The sequence below is a fragment of the Coffea arabica genome, chromosome 6c (assembly GCF_036785885.1).
Source record: "Coffea arabica cultivar ET-39 chromosome 6c, Coffea Arabica ET-39 HiFi, whole genome shotgun sequence".
Taxonomy (NCBI): Eukaryota; Viridiplantae; Streptophyta; class Magnoliopsida; order Gentianales; family Rubiaceae; genus Coffea; species Coffea arabica.
Window position 1 is genome coordinate 19317953 of NC_092320.1, and position 19458 is coordinate 19337410.

General features: G+C 38.2%; 1 protein-coding gene across 1 annotated transcript; it reads right to left on the reverse strand.

Moving 5' to 3' along the window:
- Positions 1-3252: 3252 nt before the first annotated feature.
- LOC140008114 (gamma-tocopherol methyltransferase, chloroplastic-like) lies at positions 3253-9171 on the reverse strand. The gene is made up of 2 exons (XM_072051699.1): positions 8862-9171; positions 3253-3390 (listed from the first exon to the last, which is right to left on the reverse strand). The coding sequence occupies exons 1-2, from the start codon at positions 9067-9069 to the stop codon at positions 3320-3322; spliced, it is 279 nt and encodes a 92-aa protein (XP_071907800.1). The 5' UTR covers positions 9070-9171; the 3' UTR covers positions 3253-3319.
- Between the last annotated feature and the right edge of the window lie 10287 nt (positions 9172-19458).

A 19458-nucleotide genomic window follows, 5' to 3' on the forward strand; every position in this document is an offset into this window, starting at 1 on the left:
TGTGAGGGTCGATACAGTCTATGGAGAGGATCGCGGGCCTCTTATCTTCCGACCTCGGCAAGGGCCGAGGTGCGACTGCTGCTTGAATGGTGGCGAGGTAGCACTCCCGGGCGGCGCCCACGTCGCTGCTCACCTCGGCCACCCCTGCAGGTGTTGGGAATTTAAAGCTCAAGTGGTAGGTTGAGTACACAGCTCTCAAGGCATTGAGCGTGGGCCGGCCTATTAGCATGTTGTAAGGAGAATCTGTTTTGACCACCGCAAAGCTGACAGGCACGGTTCGGCAGCGGGGATGGCGCCCAATGGTCACCATCAAGGTTACCATACCCTCCGGGTGGACGACATGTCCCCCGAAGCCGACGAGGGGAGTTCTTACTGGAGTGAGTTGTTCCCGGGTTAGTTTCAAACTCTCGAAAGTTCGGTAGTACAGGACGTCTACCGAGTTTTCGGGGTCAACGTAGACCTTTTTGACGATGTAATTATTAGTGAGGACCTCAATCACGAGGGTCTCGTGATTGATGGAAGCGGCGGGGACAGGGTCACTGGGACCGTAGGTGATCACATCAGATAGCCGGGAGCTCGGCTCGGCCGCTTCCATACCGGCCTGGCGGTAAGTCCTTTTTCGGGAGTTCTGGCTGTCTCCTCCCGTTGGGCCACCCGCGATCGTGTTGATCACCCCGGCGATGTTTGGGCCGTAGCCTGCTGATCCGTCGCGTGGAGGCCTCTTTCCTTCGTTATGGTCCTCGGGACCTCGGCATTGAAGTTTCGTGTCCCGCCTGTCTTCTCGGCGTGGACATCGGCTCTCCCGGTGGGAGACGCTTCGGTTGAAGCCTCCATCTTTGCGGACAAATTGTTTCAAGTGTCCTTGCCGAATCAGGTTTTCGATCTCTCGCTTCAAATCGTTGCAGTCTTCGGTCTCGTGCCCAACGTCTCGGTGGTAGGCACAATAGAGATTGGAGTTTCTCCTATCCCTCCTCCCCGGAATCTCAGGAGGTGTTCGGCCGAGGTGATTTTGCCTCATCACCGCCAAAACATGAGACCGGCTTGAGTTGAGCGGGGTCAACTCGGCGTCCGAGGTGGACGACCTTCCCTTCACGATCCGGTCGAAGACACTCCGGCGGTCTCGAAGTTGGGTTGAGGTGCCACTTGGGCCTGGTTCACTTCGGCCGGTGTCTTTCCTTCTCCGGGGATCTTGCCCCGTACGAGATGCTTGGGTTTCTCGCTTCATGCGGTTTACATCTTCACTTCGGATTCCCTGGTCCACTCTTTCCCAAAGTTCCCGAAGTGTACGGGGGTATTCCCGATGGATTTCGGTGTTGAAGATCCCAGCTACTGACCCGTTGGTGAAGGCAGCAATAGTTACCTGCTCGTTTTGATCAGGTATCTGTACATTCTCCTCGTTGAACCTCTGGGCGTATGAGCGAAGTGACTCGCCCTGACCCTGTTGCAGGTTCAAGAGGTAAGCTGAAGTCTTTGTTATTGGACGGGACGACACGAAGCGGTGGATGAACCGGTCTATCAGCTCATCCAGGGAGGAAATGCTCCCCGGTTCCAAACTCCAGAACCACTTTCGGGCAGTCCCATGTAAGAAGATGGGGAAAGCCCGACAAATCACGGCGTCAGGGACGCAGTAGAGGCGAAAAGTGGAGATGAAGGCGCGGAGGTAATTCTCGGGGTCACCTCGGCCGTCATAAGTGTGCAAGTTTGGAAGATTGAAGTTCGGGGGCACCATCTCCCCATTAATGTCATCAGTGAAGGGCGGAGCCCTCATGTAATCAGAAGCTAGGCCTGCGGGACGCCGAGGTGGGTCCTCGGCTGGTTTCCCTAACAGTCCCCGGGAAAACGCCCGGGAGATAGAGGCGAGTTTAGAGGTCGCCTTGGAGGAGGCGCGCCTGGAGGTACTCCGAGAGAGACGCCCCTCGTCAGAGTCCTCGCCCGAGGGCACTTCAGGAGACTTCGTCGGCCTCCTCTTAGAAGATCGGCCTTTTCTTTCCCCTGTCTTTTGAGGTATCTTCCTAGCTCCTCAAAAATGTTGGGGTTGTCTGATACGAACTCAGCCATTTTGGCGATGGCGTCCTCGTTGTTTGGTTGGGTCCTTTGGGACCCTTGTTCTTCAGAGATGCGATCATGCTGGGCTCCCGAGGTCTGCCCAGCCCCGTTTGAGGGAACTCTTCCGCTTCTGGAGCGCGTGGATCTCATCTTAGCAAGTCTCGTTCCCACAGACGGCGCCAATTGAGGAGGTGATTTTTGGTTGGTAACTGGGCCGACCTAAATCAGTCCTCTCTGAGATGAGGTGAGGTGAATTCTTGAATGTCTCACCTCGGATGGAATGGAATGAGGTCGTACGGTCGAAGTGAATGGCGGGGTTTCTCCCCTGGTATCACTCCGACGATCAAGTTAGTATGAGAACGAGAATAATAAGAGTATGAATCAACGAACAGTATGCTTACTTGTTGGGAGTGTGTGTGGGGTATTTATAGGAGAGTAGAGAACAGGACGGAGGGCTCATGTTAGTGGGACCCATCTTGGCATTACGGCTCTGTCCCCTGTCAGGAGTTCTGACTCTGACACTGTGGCCGCCTGAGTATGATGACGGAGAGTATTGTGCAGGTGCCATTAAATGCCTCCAGTGCTTTTCAGATAAAGCACTGGTCCCGGGTGATGTCAGGTGGCCTGACATCATCAGCGTGCGGCCGATGTGGGGGTGCTGAGGTCACCCACACGATAGACTAGGGATCCGGCCGAGCACAGGGGTGATGCTCAAGACGCGAATGAGCTCTGATAAGGGACGAGGTGGTGGTCCATAGAGGTCATCCGAGGAGGTCGCCCAAATCCTTGCTCGACTTCAGGGGTCATTTGTGGGACTTGACCGTGCTTGAGTGGACGGGAGCAGGGTTCACCTCGGCCAGGCGGTGCTGGCCGAGGCGGTGCCAGGCGGTGCTGGCCGAGGTGAGCATCTTCAGGTGTCGTCTACATGAAATAATCATCTACCATCAACGCCCACAAATATTTTCAATCCTTAAGAAATGGAAAAAATGAAATCTTCACTCATTGTGTACTTGCATAAAAGTGTGAGCGGCTCAGGTGATTTAACAATTTGATAACTTCTTGCAAATAGCTCAAAACAAAAGTTAAAAAGTGCAAAGCGAGAAGCAATAAGAAATCGATAGTTTAGTAGGAAGTAGACTAGATTGGAAATTGTAATGCATATAGTTCATACAAACCTGACTTGCCAATCCTTGGGCAGCAGTTAGAACACGAGCTCGTTCGGCCTCAACAGGGCTTAGGGTGATGCCTTTAGCTTGAGAACCATATTTACTTGCTAGGTACCTGGTGCTGCCACCAATGCCGCATCCAACATCAAGATGCTTCTTGGTTTCTTAGATGGATCCTCTACATATTATTTCAAGATAGACAATGGCGGTTAGTTAACCACTACAAAGGAATGAAACAAAAAAATGGCCAAGTTGGAGAGGAGAAAAACTAGAAATTATAAGGGGCATGTTTCACTAGGAAAGAAAATAAACACGTTGAAAAAGAATTAAACCATTTCTTTTTCCAAGGTATTCATGAACTAAACCTAGATTATCAACTGCAGAAATTGCCTATAATTGCTCAAAAAAAAGGAAGAAAAAGTCTATGCTCAATATATATTCACATTGCTTCAGGCTTGTAAAATTTACATTACTAATCCTGTAATTTGACAATTTGTAATCGAACCTTTTTAAATAGCCAAATATTTATAAAGAACCCGTAAAACCAGTGTGAAGAAAGTTAAAGCAAAAGTAAAACTACTTAAAAATGAGAAAGAAAAGGAAAGACCAAAAAAAAAGTGTTGCCTTTTTTCTTTTTTGTTGCCTATATGCCTACAACAACTACTGCTCAGATCCTTCCCAAGTTGACTATCCTCAATTACATCTGCATATCCTTTGGGGTGTCGAATTTGGTGCTTCAATTCAAAATGGTCCTTTTTATCATGAACTGAAAGTTTTATTTTCTTTCTTAGCTCTAAATAAGTATTATCGTGAATTTCTGCTTCGATCTCCAATTAGAGATGTTTTGGTAAAAAAAACCGTTAAAATTTACGTGTAATGTAGCAATCGAGTAATTTGGATGCATCCCTCTCTTTTGGGATTTAAAGTCAAATATTTTACTTTTAAAAAGAATTTTGTTTACCTATAAATAAACATGAAGAAAATTTGTTAATATCAAGGACACGTAAATGACGGTCGATGCAACCAGACATCAATGACCGAAGGATATTGCCGGTGAAATCATGTGGTTTGGTTTTACAAAAACCTACTCTAACGATAGTAAACCGCAATAATGACTGGACAAGTGACTGCTTATGGTTGACATTCATGCGGGCCAAGTATTGTCGGCAGAGTCATCCATGCATGTAGGGGTGATGCAGGGCAGCTCATATATGTGGCGTCGCTTGCTTCAAGTTCGTGAGGTGGCGGAGCAAAACCTTTGATGGGTGGTGCGGTCTGGTCAGTGTAATTTCTAGTTTGACAATTGGCTGGGCTTTGGTCCTCTATGTCAATGCCTACAAAGTGTCTCAGATCATTTAGTAAGGGATTTTGTGGTGAATAGGCGGTGGAATCAACAGTTGTTGCGGCAATGGGTCCCTGATGACATAGTTTCAGAGATTGTTACCAAATCGGCCCCAGTGGGATCTGCGGATGATTGTGCGGTGTGGGCTTTGACGGAGTCAGGGGATTTTTCTATTGTTTCCTCCTACGTGATACTTGGCAGGTAGACTCCTTCCTCATTCATGTTTGATAGGGTTTGGCATCCTTTGGTACCAATCAAGATATCTTTCTTCATGGTGCGATTGTTGCGGGATCGGTTGCCGTTGGCGTCGTCGCTAGGAAGATTACATGTGTCTGGCCCATCCAAGTGTTTTGTTGTTTGGCCTCGCAGTCCAAATCTTTGGAGCATGTCTTCGCGGAAGGAGAATTAGCTCAATTCCTGTGGACATTCTTTGGGAATGGTGCGGGCGTGAGATACAGAGGGATAGGGGTGCGTTCACGACTGGCTGGTTGGTGGTGCCAGCCTAGACGTCACTCTCGTATGGAGTCATTATGCACAGTGTTGCCTAGCATAATCTGCTGGCATATCTGGTTGGTGCATAATCTTGCAATTTTTGAATGACAGTTCCTGCGGCGACAGACCATTTGTGACCGTATCCTGGCAGATGTCGTGGGGTTATTTGGTGGGGAGTATGCAAGGGAGTCTACTAGGCTTGGCTCCTGGTTGGCAGTCTACTCCAACATCTCTAGATGGAGGCCTCGATACTCCCATAGATTGGATTTGGGGAACTTAAGCTGAATACGGATGAGTGCTCGTTAGGCAACCCGGGCATTAGTGGCGGGGGTGGTGTGCTCAGGGATTCATCTGGTGCGTTGCTGTTTGGATTTTCTACGCCGTTTGGGGAGCTGACATGTATCCAAGCGGAGATCAAGTCTCTGTTGTTTGGTGTGCAATAATGCCTTCTTCGGGGGGTTCGTGCGGATTCGGGTGGAGGTGGACTCTCTGGTGCTAGTCAACTTACTGGAGAAAAAATTGAGGTGTCCGTGGTTAATTTGGTTGGAGCTAGATGCGTTAGTGGCAACCCAGGGGTTGGAATGGACAGTGGAGCATTGTTATCGCGAGACAAATCAGGTGGCGGACGCCTTAGCCAAGGTGGGGGCGCAATCTGAGGGTACTGTCTTGTATACATCACAGTCAGAGTTGCTACGATTGGCAAGGGGGGCCTTAGGCTTGGATAGGGCATAGACTCCCGCTATTCGTAATCGAGCTGTTCGTCATTAAAGTCTTTGTAATCTTGCTTCCTGGCCTTCAATAATAATATAGATGGCGTCCCTCCCCGCATAAGGGGTTAGCCAAAAGAAAAAAAAAAGGTTCCAAGATAAAAAAAAAATATTTTGCCAATTTCATTGACTTTGTTTAAAAATATAGTTATTAAACTCGATCAACATTGCTAATTAAATCGATTAACAGGGTGGTAGGCTGGTCTAATTAAACCAATTAACTAGACAAGGTAGGCACTCGTTTAAGATTGGTGAAAGCTTGAGGTTAAATTGGAAGGCTAAAAATCTAGGCATTTTGGGTAAAAAGAAAAAAATTTTATTGGAGAATAAGTAATCCCAAAATGTCTATTATAAGCAAAAATTTTTCTTTCAAGAGAGAATGCTATGGCCTTTTTTGTATACTTACACATTATTTCAAAATTTTTGATCGATTTATTAGAACTGCCAAATATACTTCTACTACACTATGGTTTGAACCTATTAAAATATAAAAGTAAAAGGATGACATTATTGGGACGAGTATAATGTGATTTAAAAGTTAAAACTAGTCAAGCTAAAACAAGTTGGAGTTATGTACATATTAGCTTTTATCTTTTTACTTTTTCATACTTTTAATTTTCAATAACTTCATTACGCTATTTTATTATTTTATAAAATTCCATCGATTCAACCGGTGACTTACTAATTGAACCACTATCCCACTGACTTAGACCTTATCCCTTGTCCGTGGCTGGATGGCTTGATTAGATTTAATAATTGTGGACATAACTTCAAGTTAACAGCAACTGACTAATTTTTTTCATATTTTTTTTGTGGCGGGCCCGGTCAGGGGTTAGGTGGGTTGGGGAAGAGGGCTATTTGACAAAATTACGTGTACTCAAACGTTAGTTTACAAAACTGAACAAACGTCAACGGCTAAATTTTGTAATTAGCTTGTATTTCAATGAGTACTTAGGATCTTTTGGAAATATCTGATTTTGCTAATATAAGAAGCAATTCCAACAACTCTTATGTGAGGGGGCCGCGTATTTGACAAACCTTTTGCTGTCAAGGGACTCGGCTGTGATATGATAAAATCACAAGATATATATTTTTTTAATTAGGACAAATCTCATTGAAGGTAATTGTAATTAACCCAATTTTGAGTGATACCAGTTTAATTATGTCTTGATTTTTCAAAAGTAACAAATATTTTGTTACATGAAAAATAAGATACATGACTAACGGAATTGGTGAAGGAATAATATTTTAAAGAGTTTACCTACAAAAAAACTATTGAAAATCACAATATATGTAAGGGACAGATACAAATATGAGAATTTCTAAAATAAAGAAGGTGAATCATAGTTTAGTTTGCGTTTGTTGTATAAGTCATATATCGCATAGTATAGAATATTCCCGTTTCAAATAAGATTCATGACTAATGTTATTGGCCGAGGAATAATATTTCATCTTAGATAATTCTGTAATATAAGGTTCCTATTTGGGATTACGGAAGCATACTAAAAAGTATTTCACGTGGTTTTGAAAAAAAAGTACTTATTAAGTTTCTAATTATATTGCTTGAGTTCATAATTATATAAGTGCCTTTTTTATTTGAAATATATTTATCACTTTATTTGGTTCAAAATTCATGATAAGGTGGTCAAATTTTATTTTTTAAGACACAAAAGTTATTTCAAAATCACTAATTTGAACTTGGCTAAAAGTGCTTTGAGATCAAAAGCTCTGCCCCCAAATTTCATCTATTGCCCAAAAGTTTTTTTATTAAAAGCGTCGGATTACCCTCACAGTCTAAATTCTTTAGGACTTTGTATAGGTTTGAGTTCATGAATCAAAGATTCTATCCAAAGCTTGGTCGCCTTGCCTACCGTTCCCTACATCTTCGGCCTAAAACCAGTGTTTTGAAAATCGTATCGGACCGGTCGGTTCGATCGGTTGAACTACAAACCGGCCATAGGCACCGATCCGATTCTATATTAGAGTTGACTTTGTCAAAAAAATCGGTCAAAACCGGTCAACCAGTGAAAAACCGTTGAACCGGCGGTTTCTGATTTTCAAGTTTCCTTTTTTTTTTTTTTAAGTTTTGCAAAATTCAACTATCAAGATTGGAACTCAAGACCTTTGTAATAGAAAACTAATGTAGTAACTATTGCACTATCACATCTTATTAGTTTTTTTTCATAACTTATTTATATAAAACAAACACCCATACTTCTTTTTTCAATTTTTTTTTACAAAATCTCATCATCTCATGATTCCTTTTTTTTTTTTTTTAAATTTTCAACTCTCTCTCTTCCTCTCCCTCTCCTCTTTTCTTTTGTCACTCTCTTTTTAATCAAATCTCTTTAGTTTTAAATTATTGATGTTTTCTTTAACCCAAATTATTTAATGCCACAACCACTCACTTTTATCTCATTTTTTGTTTCTTATTAAGTTTGCATTTTTATTTTCGATTCTCTTGACTTCCTTCAAATTCCAAACTTCTTTTTTAAATTGCAATCTCTAAATCTCAAAAACGTAAATTAAAATTTAAGTTTACAATGTCTAAATTCTCATAGACGTGAATTTTGTATAATTTCAAAAGATTGTGATATTTTTCGGTTGGATTTAAGATTTTTTTGGTAGATATAATTGAAATTGAGATGAAATTTATTTGTTTTAACTTATGATTTAAAAAAATTATTTTTGAAAATCCAAGTTATTCAAAACTAGTAAACTTTTCATCATATAAAGTTTTAAATTAGTCCATTGCATGTCTTATTTTGTGCATATATATATTTATATAAATTATTTTTTAAAAAATTCATTGAACCGAGATCAAATCGGTCCAACCGATTAAATTTCGACCCTTTCAATTCATTGGTTCAATTGACGGTCCGGATTTTAAAACATTGCCTAAAACAAGTTGATTGTCATGGGAAATGACAAAACGAAGTCAAGAATCGAAACTTAAAGGGCATCTCCAACCCAGTGAAAAGCTTAGCTGTATTTCAGCTGTCAATGCATATACTTTAGCAGACGAGGGAGGGGGGGTGGGGGGGTTACCTGATGCAGAGGCAAAACGAAGGGCCGCCTCAATTGTACGAGTCTGAGCAGAATGGACATCAGAACCTGGGACAATGGTGCTAGAGTCATGGAAGCCAATGTGAAAGTGATCCCCAGCTATTTCCTCCAGTATTTTGGAATGGACATCATATGCCGTCGCGATTGCCATATTCATCTTCTCACTCTCCGTCTTTCCCTTTGTATCCATGTTCTTCCCTCCCACTATTGTTGGTTGTATCGCACAATCCTGTTGACGTTCATTCCTCAACAACTTTTTAGTGCCAAACTAATGAAGAGCTGAACAAAAGGCGAGCTTTTTACAGGACTCATAATTGCTTTTATGGTGAAGTACTCCCTTGATCCACAAAACCGGGCACAACCTTTTTTTTTTTTTTTTTGGGTGGACTAAAATTTACATTTATTTGCTTATTTTAAGGTACGAATATGTATAAAACTTGAATTTTTAATTTTAAGACTGTCAAACTGGAAATGTCATGCACAAGATTACCTTAAGAACTTCTTTCAGAAGCATATACAATTTCTAAAGCAATATGAATTATTGAGCACAAGAAGTTTTTGTTTCTAGTTGCTCCTTGTGGAGGTACTAATTTCCTGCTGTAAGACACCAAGTGTTACTTTGGGAATACTTTTGGGAGAGTCTTAGATGTCGAATCTTAAAGAGTATTTCTGCAGGGAAAAGTTTTCATTTCAGGGAACAATTCCCGCTCTGTCCCCAAAGGAAAGAATAACAAAATTTGCATTAGTATGACATTAGCAAATGGATGTAACCTACAATTTTTATTGCAGATCTAAGCAAAAGATGTTGGGTGGTTGTTTATAATAACCTTTGGAAAAAACCATCACCTATTAAATCCAAAATTTTTATGATAATTATTAAAAAATAAATTAACAGCAAATTGCAGAGGTGTACCTGGATTCATATTAACTAACTGGTACTTGAATCCTTAAAAACTTTTGGAATGGTCTCCCAAGTCAACACAAAATCGCTAATCTCTTGAGAGAGCTCTTTAATTTTTCTCTGATATCTTTTCTGCCGATGGGATATCAGGAAAGAATTATTTTGTGATACTAAAAATACGATAATAAGAATACGTGTGATTTGGAGATCATAACCTTATTTATAAATAACTTTTCTATCATTTTTTGGATTCCTATTCAGCTCATCATAAAAATAGAAATTGTTCTTAAATCTCTACACATTAAAGACCCCCATCCTATTAGATACATTAAAATTCAAATCATAATTGATTACTTTAATTAGATTTAACCTTATTTGACATTTTGCAACACATAAGTATTCACATATAAGTCCAACGTTGGATTAAAGATCCAACAATCTCCCACTTGAATTATATGTGTAATCTTATAATTATATTTTGTAATTAATCATATGAATTCAATTTTACTATCATTACTTAAATGTATCTACAGCCATATATTGTAAATGATTTGACATAGAGTGCAATAAAACGTGAAATTCCTAACTTATCCCGAAATCAAGTAAAGTACAACTCCAGATCCAAATCAAGGGCCTCTCCAAAACTAAACATGTAAATCCCATCTAAGAAGAAATTATTAAATTGCAAAGATTGAAATGCACAAGAAAGACATAATTTCAAAGAATCAAAAGTATTTGAATAAGATCAGAATCCAAATCAAAGAGATCGACAACCAGAATCATGTGATCAAAGAGTGCAGCTATTACTTAAGAAACACTTTATTCTTTATTAATTAGAAAAACACTCGAATCTTATCCACACGTAAATCACCAATTATGTCTTTGATTATTTTCTGCAGGTATGAACTATGAGGTCAAATTGGTGTATCCATCTTGTAAGAGGCAAATCAAAACTCAGAAGAAATGTAAGAATCTATATCCAGTAACCAGTATTGAGCATAACAAATTGTTTTATGCAGAAACAGTACCCACCACATGCGAGCCAACTTGGAGCTCAGAAGATATGTGTGTATATATATATATATGGTTGCTGCGGAATCAATCTCAAGAAAACAACGTTGTACCTAAGACATTATTTTATTTTTAGCAGAAAACCTTAATTATAAAAGTAAGTAGACGGACAATCATAGAGTTCAAGTGTCGACGCATCCAACGCTAGCTCACCAAATCTCGCCTTGTTTGGATTGCATTTTTTGCCAAAAACTTTTGTAAATTTTCGTGAGAATTTTTTATTATATATTCTAATTACATTTTTACTTTACATAAATCACATTTTAAGAAAAGTATTATAATATTTTTTATATATAAAAACTCTCAAAAATTATAATATACATATTTAAAAAAAAGTGCTACAATATATTTTTCTATAATAACTTTTAAAAATTACAATCTAAACCAACTCTTAGTCTCACTAAATATATAGTTGAAATTGAAAACGTAGTGGTTTCACGTGACCTGGCCAAATTAAGACCCCATAAATTCCATTGGTATCATCAAATTAATATTTGTTTGGATAGTAAATTATTTGTCAAATTTTATTTACTTGCATTGTCGATATATTTTTCAATCACTTTTTTATTTCACATACATTATGTCCAAATAGTACTACAGTATTTTTTCTAAAAAGTTATTTCAAATAATCTACTATCCAAACACACTGACCTAAGTTAGGTCTTTTGGAGCCCTACTAATGATCTAAAGCCTCAGCGAGGTAGTTGCACGTGTTTTTTTTTTTTTTTTTTTTTTTTGGCTTTAAAGGTATACACTTTTTTTGTTTGACAGCATACATCTACTAGGTAAAATTTGAATGTTTTATTTGAATTGGTACTTGAGGAAGTAAAATTTTGTCCTCAGTTGTGATTTACTCTAAGTCTTTCTTTATTGGTGCCTCTTTTTCAGCACAATGGCATAAAAAAGACAGTTATTAATCTACGAAACAATTACTTAAATTGTAAAAATTGAAAGGCACAAGAAAGACATAATCTGAAATAATCAAAACTATTGGAAAAATATTGGAGTCCAAATCGAAGAGATCGACAGCTAGAATCATGTGATCAAGAGGAGCAACTACCACTTAAGAGCACTGAATTCTTTATCAATCTAAGAATCAAAATCCAATCCAAGAAACAATGGTGTAATATAATATGAAATTACTAAACACCTGAAATCGAGCAGAAATACAATTTGTCAGGCCTAGAATCCATATCAGGGGCCTCTCCAGAACTAAACAAGTAAATCCAATCTAAGAAACAATTATTAAATTGCAAAGATTGAACTGTACAATAAAGACATAATAAAAAAGAATCAAAATCCAATCTAAGAAACAATGGTGTAATAAAATATGAAATTACAGAACACCCGAAATCGAGTAGAAATACAACTTGTTAGGCCTGGAATCCAGATCAGGGGCTCTCCAGAACTAAACATGTAAATCCAATCTAAGAAACAATTATTAAATTGCCAAGATTGAAATGCACAAGAAAGACATAATCTGAAAGAATTAAAAAAATATTTGAATAAGATTGGAATCCGAATCAAAGAGATCGACTACCAGAATTGTGTGATGATGAGCTGCGGCCACTACACAAGAAAAACTCTATTGTTCATCAATTAGGAAACACTCAATTCTTTTATTCACTCATTAACCACCACACGATTGTATTTTCTATAAAACTTTCCAAAAATTACAATCTAAACCGGCTTATAGTCTCACAAAATATGTAGTTCAAACTCAATTTTCTTTATTCAAACCCAATTTCTGAGCAGGTCTAGTCAATGTCTGTTCAACTCAATTGATTAACTCGGACGGAATGCCCACCGGATCCTCGGTTCAATGTTTGGAATCTGTTGGTCCCGTATGGTTTAAAAACGGTGTTATATGTTGATAGATAATTGGGAGACAAGGTGGATAAGGAAAACTCTTGTGAAACCAATGCGTTTTGATTTTCAACTACATATCTTTATGGGATAAGACTCAGAGAGCTGGTTTTTTTTTTTGGTCGATACGATAGCTTTTTACACTATTGGGGAGGGGGAGGATCTGAAGAGGTCCAAGGATAATTTGAAGAGGATTGAACCACCACCAGACCAGACGGATGCACTATGCACCTACCTGGATTTTTTTTTAAAATAATGCCACATTTAATTGAGGCACCCCACCAAATTTTAATACTTTGATGATGGTCACCAACTCAAAGGCTGGTGGTTGACTCAGAGAGCCAGCGTCTGCACATTTCTGGACCAATCTTTCATGGGAACAGTAAGGACGGTCCTATATGTAGAATAAAGGGGTAATTTCAGAAACCTCCCCTAAGGTTTCTGATAGTCTCACTATCCTTCCCTAAGATTTTCAAAATATCGAAAACCTCCCCTAAAACTAATTAGCTAGTAACAAATCAGCCCAATTCAAATACAAAAACAATATAAAATTAGTGTTAGGAGAGAGAAAATAATTTAATTCCATAACTACCCTCAAGTTTTGCATTAGAGAGTTAATTTACTAAGAACAATATACTTTTCTTTTAACTTTATCAAATGTTGATCCATGAATTTTAATGTTGAGATTTTACTTAATAGTCGAACCATTTGCTTATGGATGCTGGTTGAATATTTTATATTCTTAGATTAATTAGTCATAAATTGAAAAGGTTCTTGATCTTGAAAGCTGACTGGAGAGATATTTCTTCAAAATTGCCACTAATACTTGACATATGTTTTTATTTTATCTTGGCAATAGATTATTCCAATAATAGCCATTGTTTGAATTTGATTGCTTGATTTGTGTTCTCATGCTTGAGAACAAGCATTGTTTAGGTGTAGAGAAAATTGATAGGTCATAATTTGTTTCTAAATTTATAATTATTTTTCCTTGATTTTAGTCAAATATTATTTTAATTGATAGATTCTACTTATATTTGGTTAACGGTGCCAATTGTAGGAAAATGAGCAAAATATGATAAAAGGGGTAATTTTTCAAGAATTACTGTCAAGTCTAGAGAAGTTCGGGATTCAAAGTCGGAAAGTCAGGATTGATATTGGGCAGTTTCCCAATCCAAGTCAAATTCCAAAACTTGACAGCTACTGAAGTTTCCTATTTCTTTGCATTCCACGTCAATCTCGAGCAATTGGGAGAGTTTTTAGGAAATTGAATTGTAATAGGAATGACGGGATATTTGTATCTATACAAGTTTAATTCCGATTTTACACCCGTTGGACTGCAAGTATACAGGTCGCAATTGTAGTACAAGATGTGTATCGGGTCGATCCCACGAGGAGCAATTTAAACAATTACTAAGCCCTTGTTCTCTCTATTATTTAGACTTACAATTAATTTGAGCAGAGAAAGTCTAATGCTGTAATCTACAAATCTGATATACAAATCTAGTTTAACAAATACTGAATACAAATAGAGAAATTTTACTTAAGGAAGATTCTAGGGATGTAGATTCCACTTATGGCATAAACTACACAAATGAATGGATTTACTCCTTGCTATTATTCTTGCTTAACCAGAGATTTATTTCCAAGAATACCAAGTCTCATTTTCATGATGAAATGGCCTAGAGCAATATAGATTTCCCTATTTTCATGGTGAAATATTCTACTACTCCGTTTTATTTCATGAAATGCTCAATAATCCACCTAAGTGTATCTCTATTTTCATGAACATACAACTCAAGCTCTACTCATGTGTTTCAATTGTTATTACCAATTCTCATTGAATAATAACACTATAAACATGCTATTGGTGATCAATCAACAACACGTAATCACAGCTACACAAGTAGACAAGTTACTACAAGATATAACAAGTGTAAATCACATTCCATTCATATTATTTAACCATAAGCTTCATCTACTCCCTAGATTAAGGGGTTTAGCTACTCATGAATGATTTAACAATCAAACTCACAAGTTTATTAATGCCAAACATCATGAAGTACAAGTACAAGAAAGATAAAAGAAAGCTTAGTGTCGCGCCCCATTTTTCGCGATGGAAATAAAAATAAAGTGTGAGGTTTATAAAAGATATGATTTTATTTTTAAACAAGTTAAAAGGGACCTAGAATGGGACTTAAAAAGAATGCGACAATTTGGGTCCAAAATTTAGTCTAAAAGGGTTTTTAAGAAAAAAACAGGAGTCGCCACTTGGTATGGAGTTTTGGTGTACCAAGTCACCCAAAAAAATAAAGTAAAACAAAATAAAACCCTTTTTGACAACTCCAGGTCTTTGAAAACAAGAGAAAATGGATTCGGGAGTCACGGTTGAAGAAAGGGAAGGCAAAGATTCGATTAACTCAAATCTAAGGCACCCTTTCAACCTAGTCTAAGCTAGTTGCGAGGTTTAGTCAAAATTTTCCTAATCTAACCCTTAATTTATCACATTTGGATGTTTTCTATATAAATGCAAATCTAAAAAATATCGCAAGGGACAACATGTTCATTCAAGGGTTTAATTGAACCAATCGCATTAATTGCGAAGGTCAAAATAAATCCTCGAAGGTGTCACAAGGATGCAAATGATGAAAAAGAAAAGAAAATAAAAGAAAAGAAATTAAATTATATACACATATATAAGTGATCAAAGAAAAAGGGAATGCAACATAAAGGGTACGGGAGGCAAAAAAAAATTCGTGACATAATTTTCTTATACATGGATTAATAGGGTATTTAAACTAGAAAGTTATAATCACCCATTTCCCATGTTTGAAAAATAATTATCCTAACATGAACAAGCAAATGAACTAGCTTAAATGGGATGCAATTCTAAATGACATGATTAGCACCTATAGCGGGTAGGGGATAATAAAATAGGGAATATCATGCAAATGAGAAAAGATCCTAAAAATGAAAATATGCATGAAAATGTGGTGAATAGCATACAATGATGAATCTAGCGCAAGATGACCTAAAGGGTCTAGCGTTGGACTAGCCCATTTCTAAAAATCCTTGCTAGCGTTGGACTAGCAAGTAAGCGGAGGGAGAAACCACAACTAGCGTTGGACTAGTGTGGTGACGTCATGCATTAACAATTCATAGCGAAACAAATAAAACATAAATTAAAACAAATAAACACATAAGAGCACGTAGCACATAACACGTAAACATAATATCTAGATGCCAAAATCCTAAGAAAAGCGGACAAAACACATAACACATAAGCCACATAAACACGCAACCTATCTATTACATCGGGGGCGCCTAACTACAATCTAGAAGGGAAAAATATAATAAAACAAATCTAATTATCCTATCTATTACATTTTTGAGGTATTTAAATGCCTCTTGAATCATTATAAAAATTAACTAAAACATATATAAGAAAATTTGAATGAATATCTAAATCAAGTAAATAAAGCATATAAAAATATATAAACACATAGGAACAAATAGGAGCACATAAGAGCACGTAATTGACATTGAAATAATAAAATAGGGGTACCTCCCGTTTGAAGTGGTGACTAAATGGAGTCAAATTGTCCTATTTATACTCACAATGAACAAAAGAATCATGGCACCACTTTAATTGAAAATAATAATAATGTTAAAATACTAAATTCACATTAACATGTCAAACGCAAAGAAATTTAAGAACATCTAAAAATTGCAAGTTGAATATGTTCAAAAATAACATAATTAGTTATTAAAGAAAAGAAACAATCATAATAAAGAGAGTCAAAATTCATCAGGGACTGAATTGCAAAAATTGAAAAAAAAACTTTTGGGGACAAAAATTATATTTTTCAAAGTTTAGGGGGTCAAAATTAAATGAAAGATAAAATTCAGGGACCAAAGTGAAATTAATTTAAGGACCAAAGTGAAAGAATTTTAAAATGTTCTGGGCCACAATAAAACTACTCCAAAGATCAAGGGCCAAAGTGCAAATCGTAACCAGATCTGGGCAAGATAAAGGGCATCGGACCACTCTTTTTATTTTATTTGGGCCAAACCTACCTAAGCCCAACTGAAAACCCAAGCTAAAACACACAGGCCAGCCCGTCTTTTTATCCCTCAAGCCCAGCCAAAAATTCATGGGCTCCAACCTCCGAGCCCAACTGAAACCCAAAAGAAAAATAAACCAAAGCCCATCCTCAAAACCTAACAAAAATAACCATAAGCCCACCTAAAAAAATAAAACACTAGCCCAAACCCCTTTTTTCTTTCTCTTTTCTTTCTTTCCTTTCTTTTCTTTCTTCCCCGATCGTTTCTTTCTCTGCTTCTTCGGCCAGCTGAAGCTTCTTCAGCTGGCGGCCATGGCGGTCGCCAGTGGCGCCGCCGCCACCGGACCGCCGTCGCCGGTGGTCGCCGGCGACCTCTCCGGTCACCGAATTTCCCCAAAATACACTCCCTCACTCGATTTTTCGCGTAGATTCCATTTTCGGAGTTAGTTTTTACAAAAGATGATCTGAAAGTGTCCAAAATGTAAAATAAACAGCCCAGTTTTTATATTTTTAAAACCTCAAATCTTCACCAAAAATCACAAAAATCATGCCAAAACACTCCTTATAGCTTCTGTATGATAACTAAAATCTTAGTTAACAAGAACACAACAACAAAAAACTACATTTAAGGCAAAACAGTCCCTAAAATTCTTTTTTTTTTTTTACTTTGGCATTTTATCAAACATTAATAATGCATACACCAACCGTACTTCCTTTCTCCCTAATCTGGTTATACCATTTCCCTAACAACATAATGATAGCAAATCCAACAAGAGAGAGAAACAAACTAATGTCTAGACATGCTTATGGTACGGGACATAAAGAATTTGGGTAACCAAAGAAAATTTCAGCACCAACTTTGAATTTAAACAAGGAATAGCAAGGAAAAGAAAAAGAAAAAGCGAGAGCCTTACCTTGCCTGGCAGTGGAGGAATTACACAGCGGTAGTGGCAATGGCGATTTTTGATGATCGTATGGTCTTCCACTTGTTCCCTTAACTCCTCCTTTCTATTTTCTTTTTCTTTTCTCCTTGTATCCGAGAGAGAGCAATGGGAATTGTTGTTGGTGTGGGGAGTGTATGTGAAATTTTTGGAAGGGGAGAGTCGAGAGTGGGTTGGGGAGTAGTTTTTTTTTGTTTGTGGCTTCTCTTCTGTGATAGGGAGAGCCGAGTGAAGAGTTTTTTTTTTTCTTCTTGTTCTACCTCTGAGAGAGGCCAGAGAGTCGATATTTGGAGAGAAAAAGATGAGCTTGTGTGTGTGTTTGGTCAAAATGATTATATTTTACCAAATGACAAGAAAGTTGAGTGTAGGAATGGGTTAAGTGTATTTTGTGGGGAAAATGATGAAAATGTGTAAGTTTAGTAATAATTTGATTTTGACTTCATTTTTTTATTTTTTTTATTTTTATTTTATTTTTATTTTTTTTATTTATTTATTTTTTTTAGTTTTATTTTTGTTGTTGTTTTGTCTTCTTTTTTTTTAAACAAACCTGCAAAATTGAGAAACATGCACATTAAAATGCTAAAAAATAAATAATTCATTAAATAGAAAATTTTGAGAAAATATTAAAAATCGACAGAAATTTGGTGTCTACAGCTTGCCCCTCTTTGTCTAGAGTTTCAAAGAAACTCAAGACAAAGACGTAGACACCAAATTGCTTACCTGTCTCTTGTAACTGCACCTGAACTAAAATAAACAAGCCAACACTTGGCTGAAATTATTGGACAAAATGATGAAATAACATTGCAGAAAATGTGACCGAACTCATGTAGAGTTGCCTACGTATCCCACCATGGGAATCAGGTCAAACGTAGTTCGAATGCAAGTGAACCCCAATGAAACAAGTACATTGACCAACTGTGATCTTTACAGAATCGAAAAGGTCTGAACTCTCAGAACATCTAGCATGAAATACAAAATGAATGATAAAGCACAATTACTAATCAAATAATCAAGAAAAACGGTCAGTGGGCTAAAACCCGAGCCTGCCGAGGTTGGTGGGATAAAACCGATGCCCAACGAAAATAAAAAAAGGTCAGTGGGATAAAACCCGAGCCTGCCGAGGTTGGAAGGATAAAACCAATGCCCAACTAAAATAAAAAACGGTCAGTGGGATAAAACCCGAGCCTTCCGAGGTTGGAGGGATAAAACCCATGCCCAACGACAATAAAAACGGTCAGTGGGATAAAACCCGAGCCTGCCGAGGTTGGAGGGATACAACCCATGCCCAACGACAATAAAAAAAACGGTCAGTGGGATAAAACCCGAGCCTGCCGAGGTTGGAGGGATACAACACATGCCCAACGACAATAAAAAAAACGGTCAGTGGGATAAAACCCGAGCCTGCCGAGGTTGGAGGGATAAAACCCATACCCAACGACAATAAAAACGGTCAGTGGGATAAAACCCGAGCCTGCCGAGGTTGGAGGGATACAACCCATGCCCAACGACAATAAAAAACGGTCAGTGGGATAAAACCCGAGCCTGCCGAGGTTGGAGGGATCAGGAGGGATAAAACCCATGCCCAACGACAATAAAAACGGTCAGTGGGATAAAACCCGAGCCTGCCGAGGTTGGAGGGATACAACCCATGCCCAACGACAAAAAAAACGGTCAGTGGGATAAAACCCGAGCCTGCCGAGGTTGGAGGGATACAACCCATGCCCAACGACAATAAA

Coding starts and splice junctions, on each gene's coding strand:
- LOC140008114 (XM_072051699.1), bottom strand. CDS start 9,069: ATGGATACAAAGGGAAAGACGGAGAGTGAGAAGATGAATATGGCAATC. Junction 3,391..8,861: donor TCGTTTTGCCTCTGCATCAG/GTAACCCCCCCA, acceptor AATAATATGTAG/AGGATCCATCTAAGAAACCA.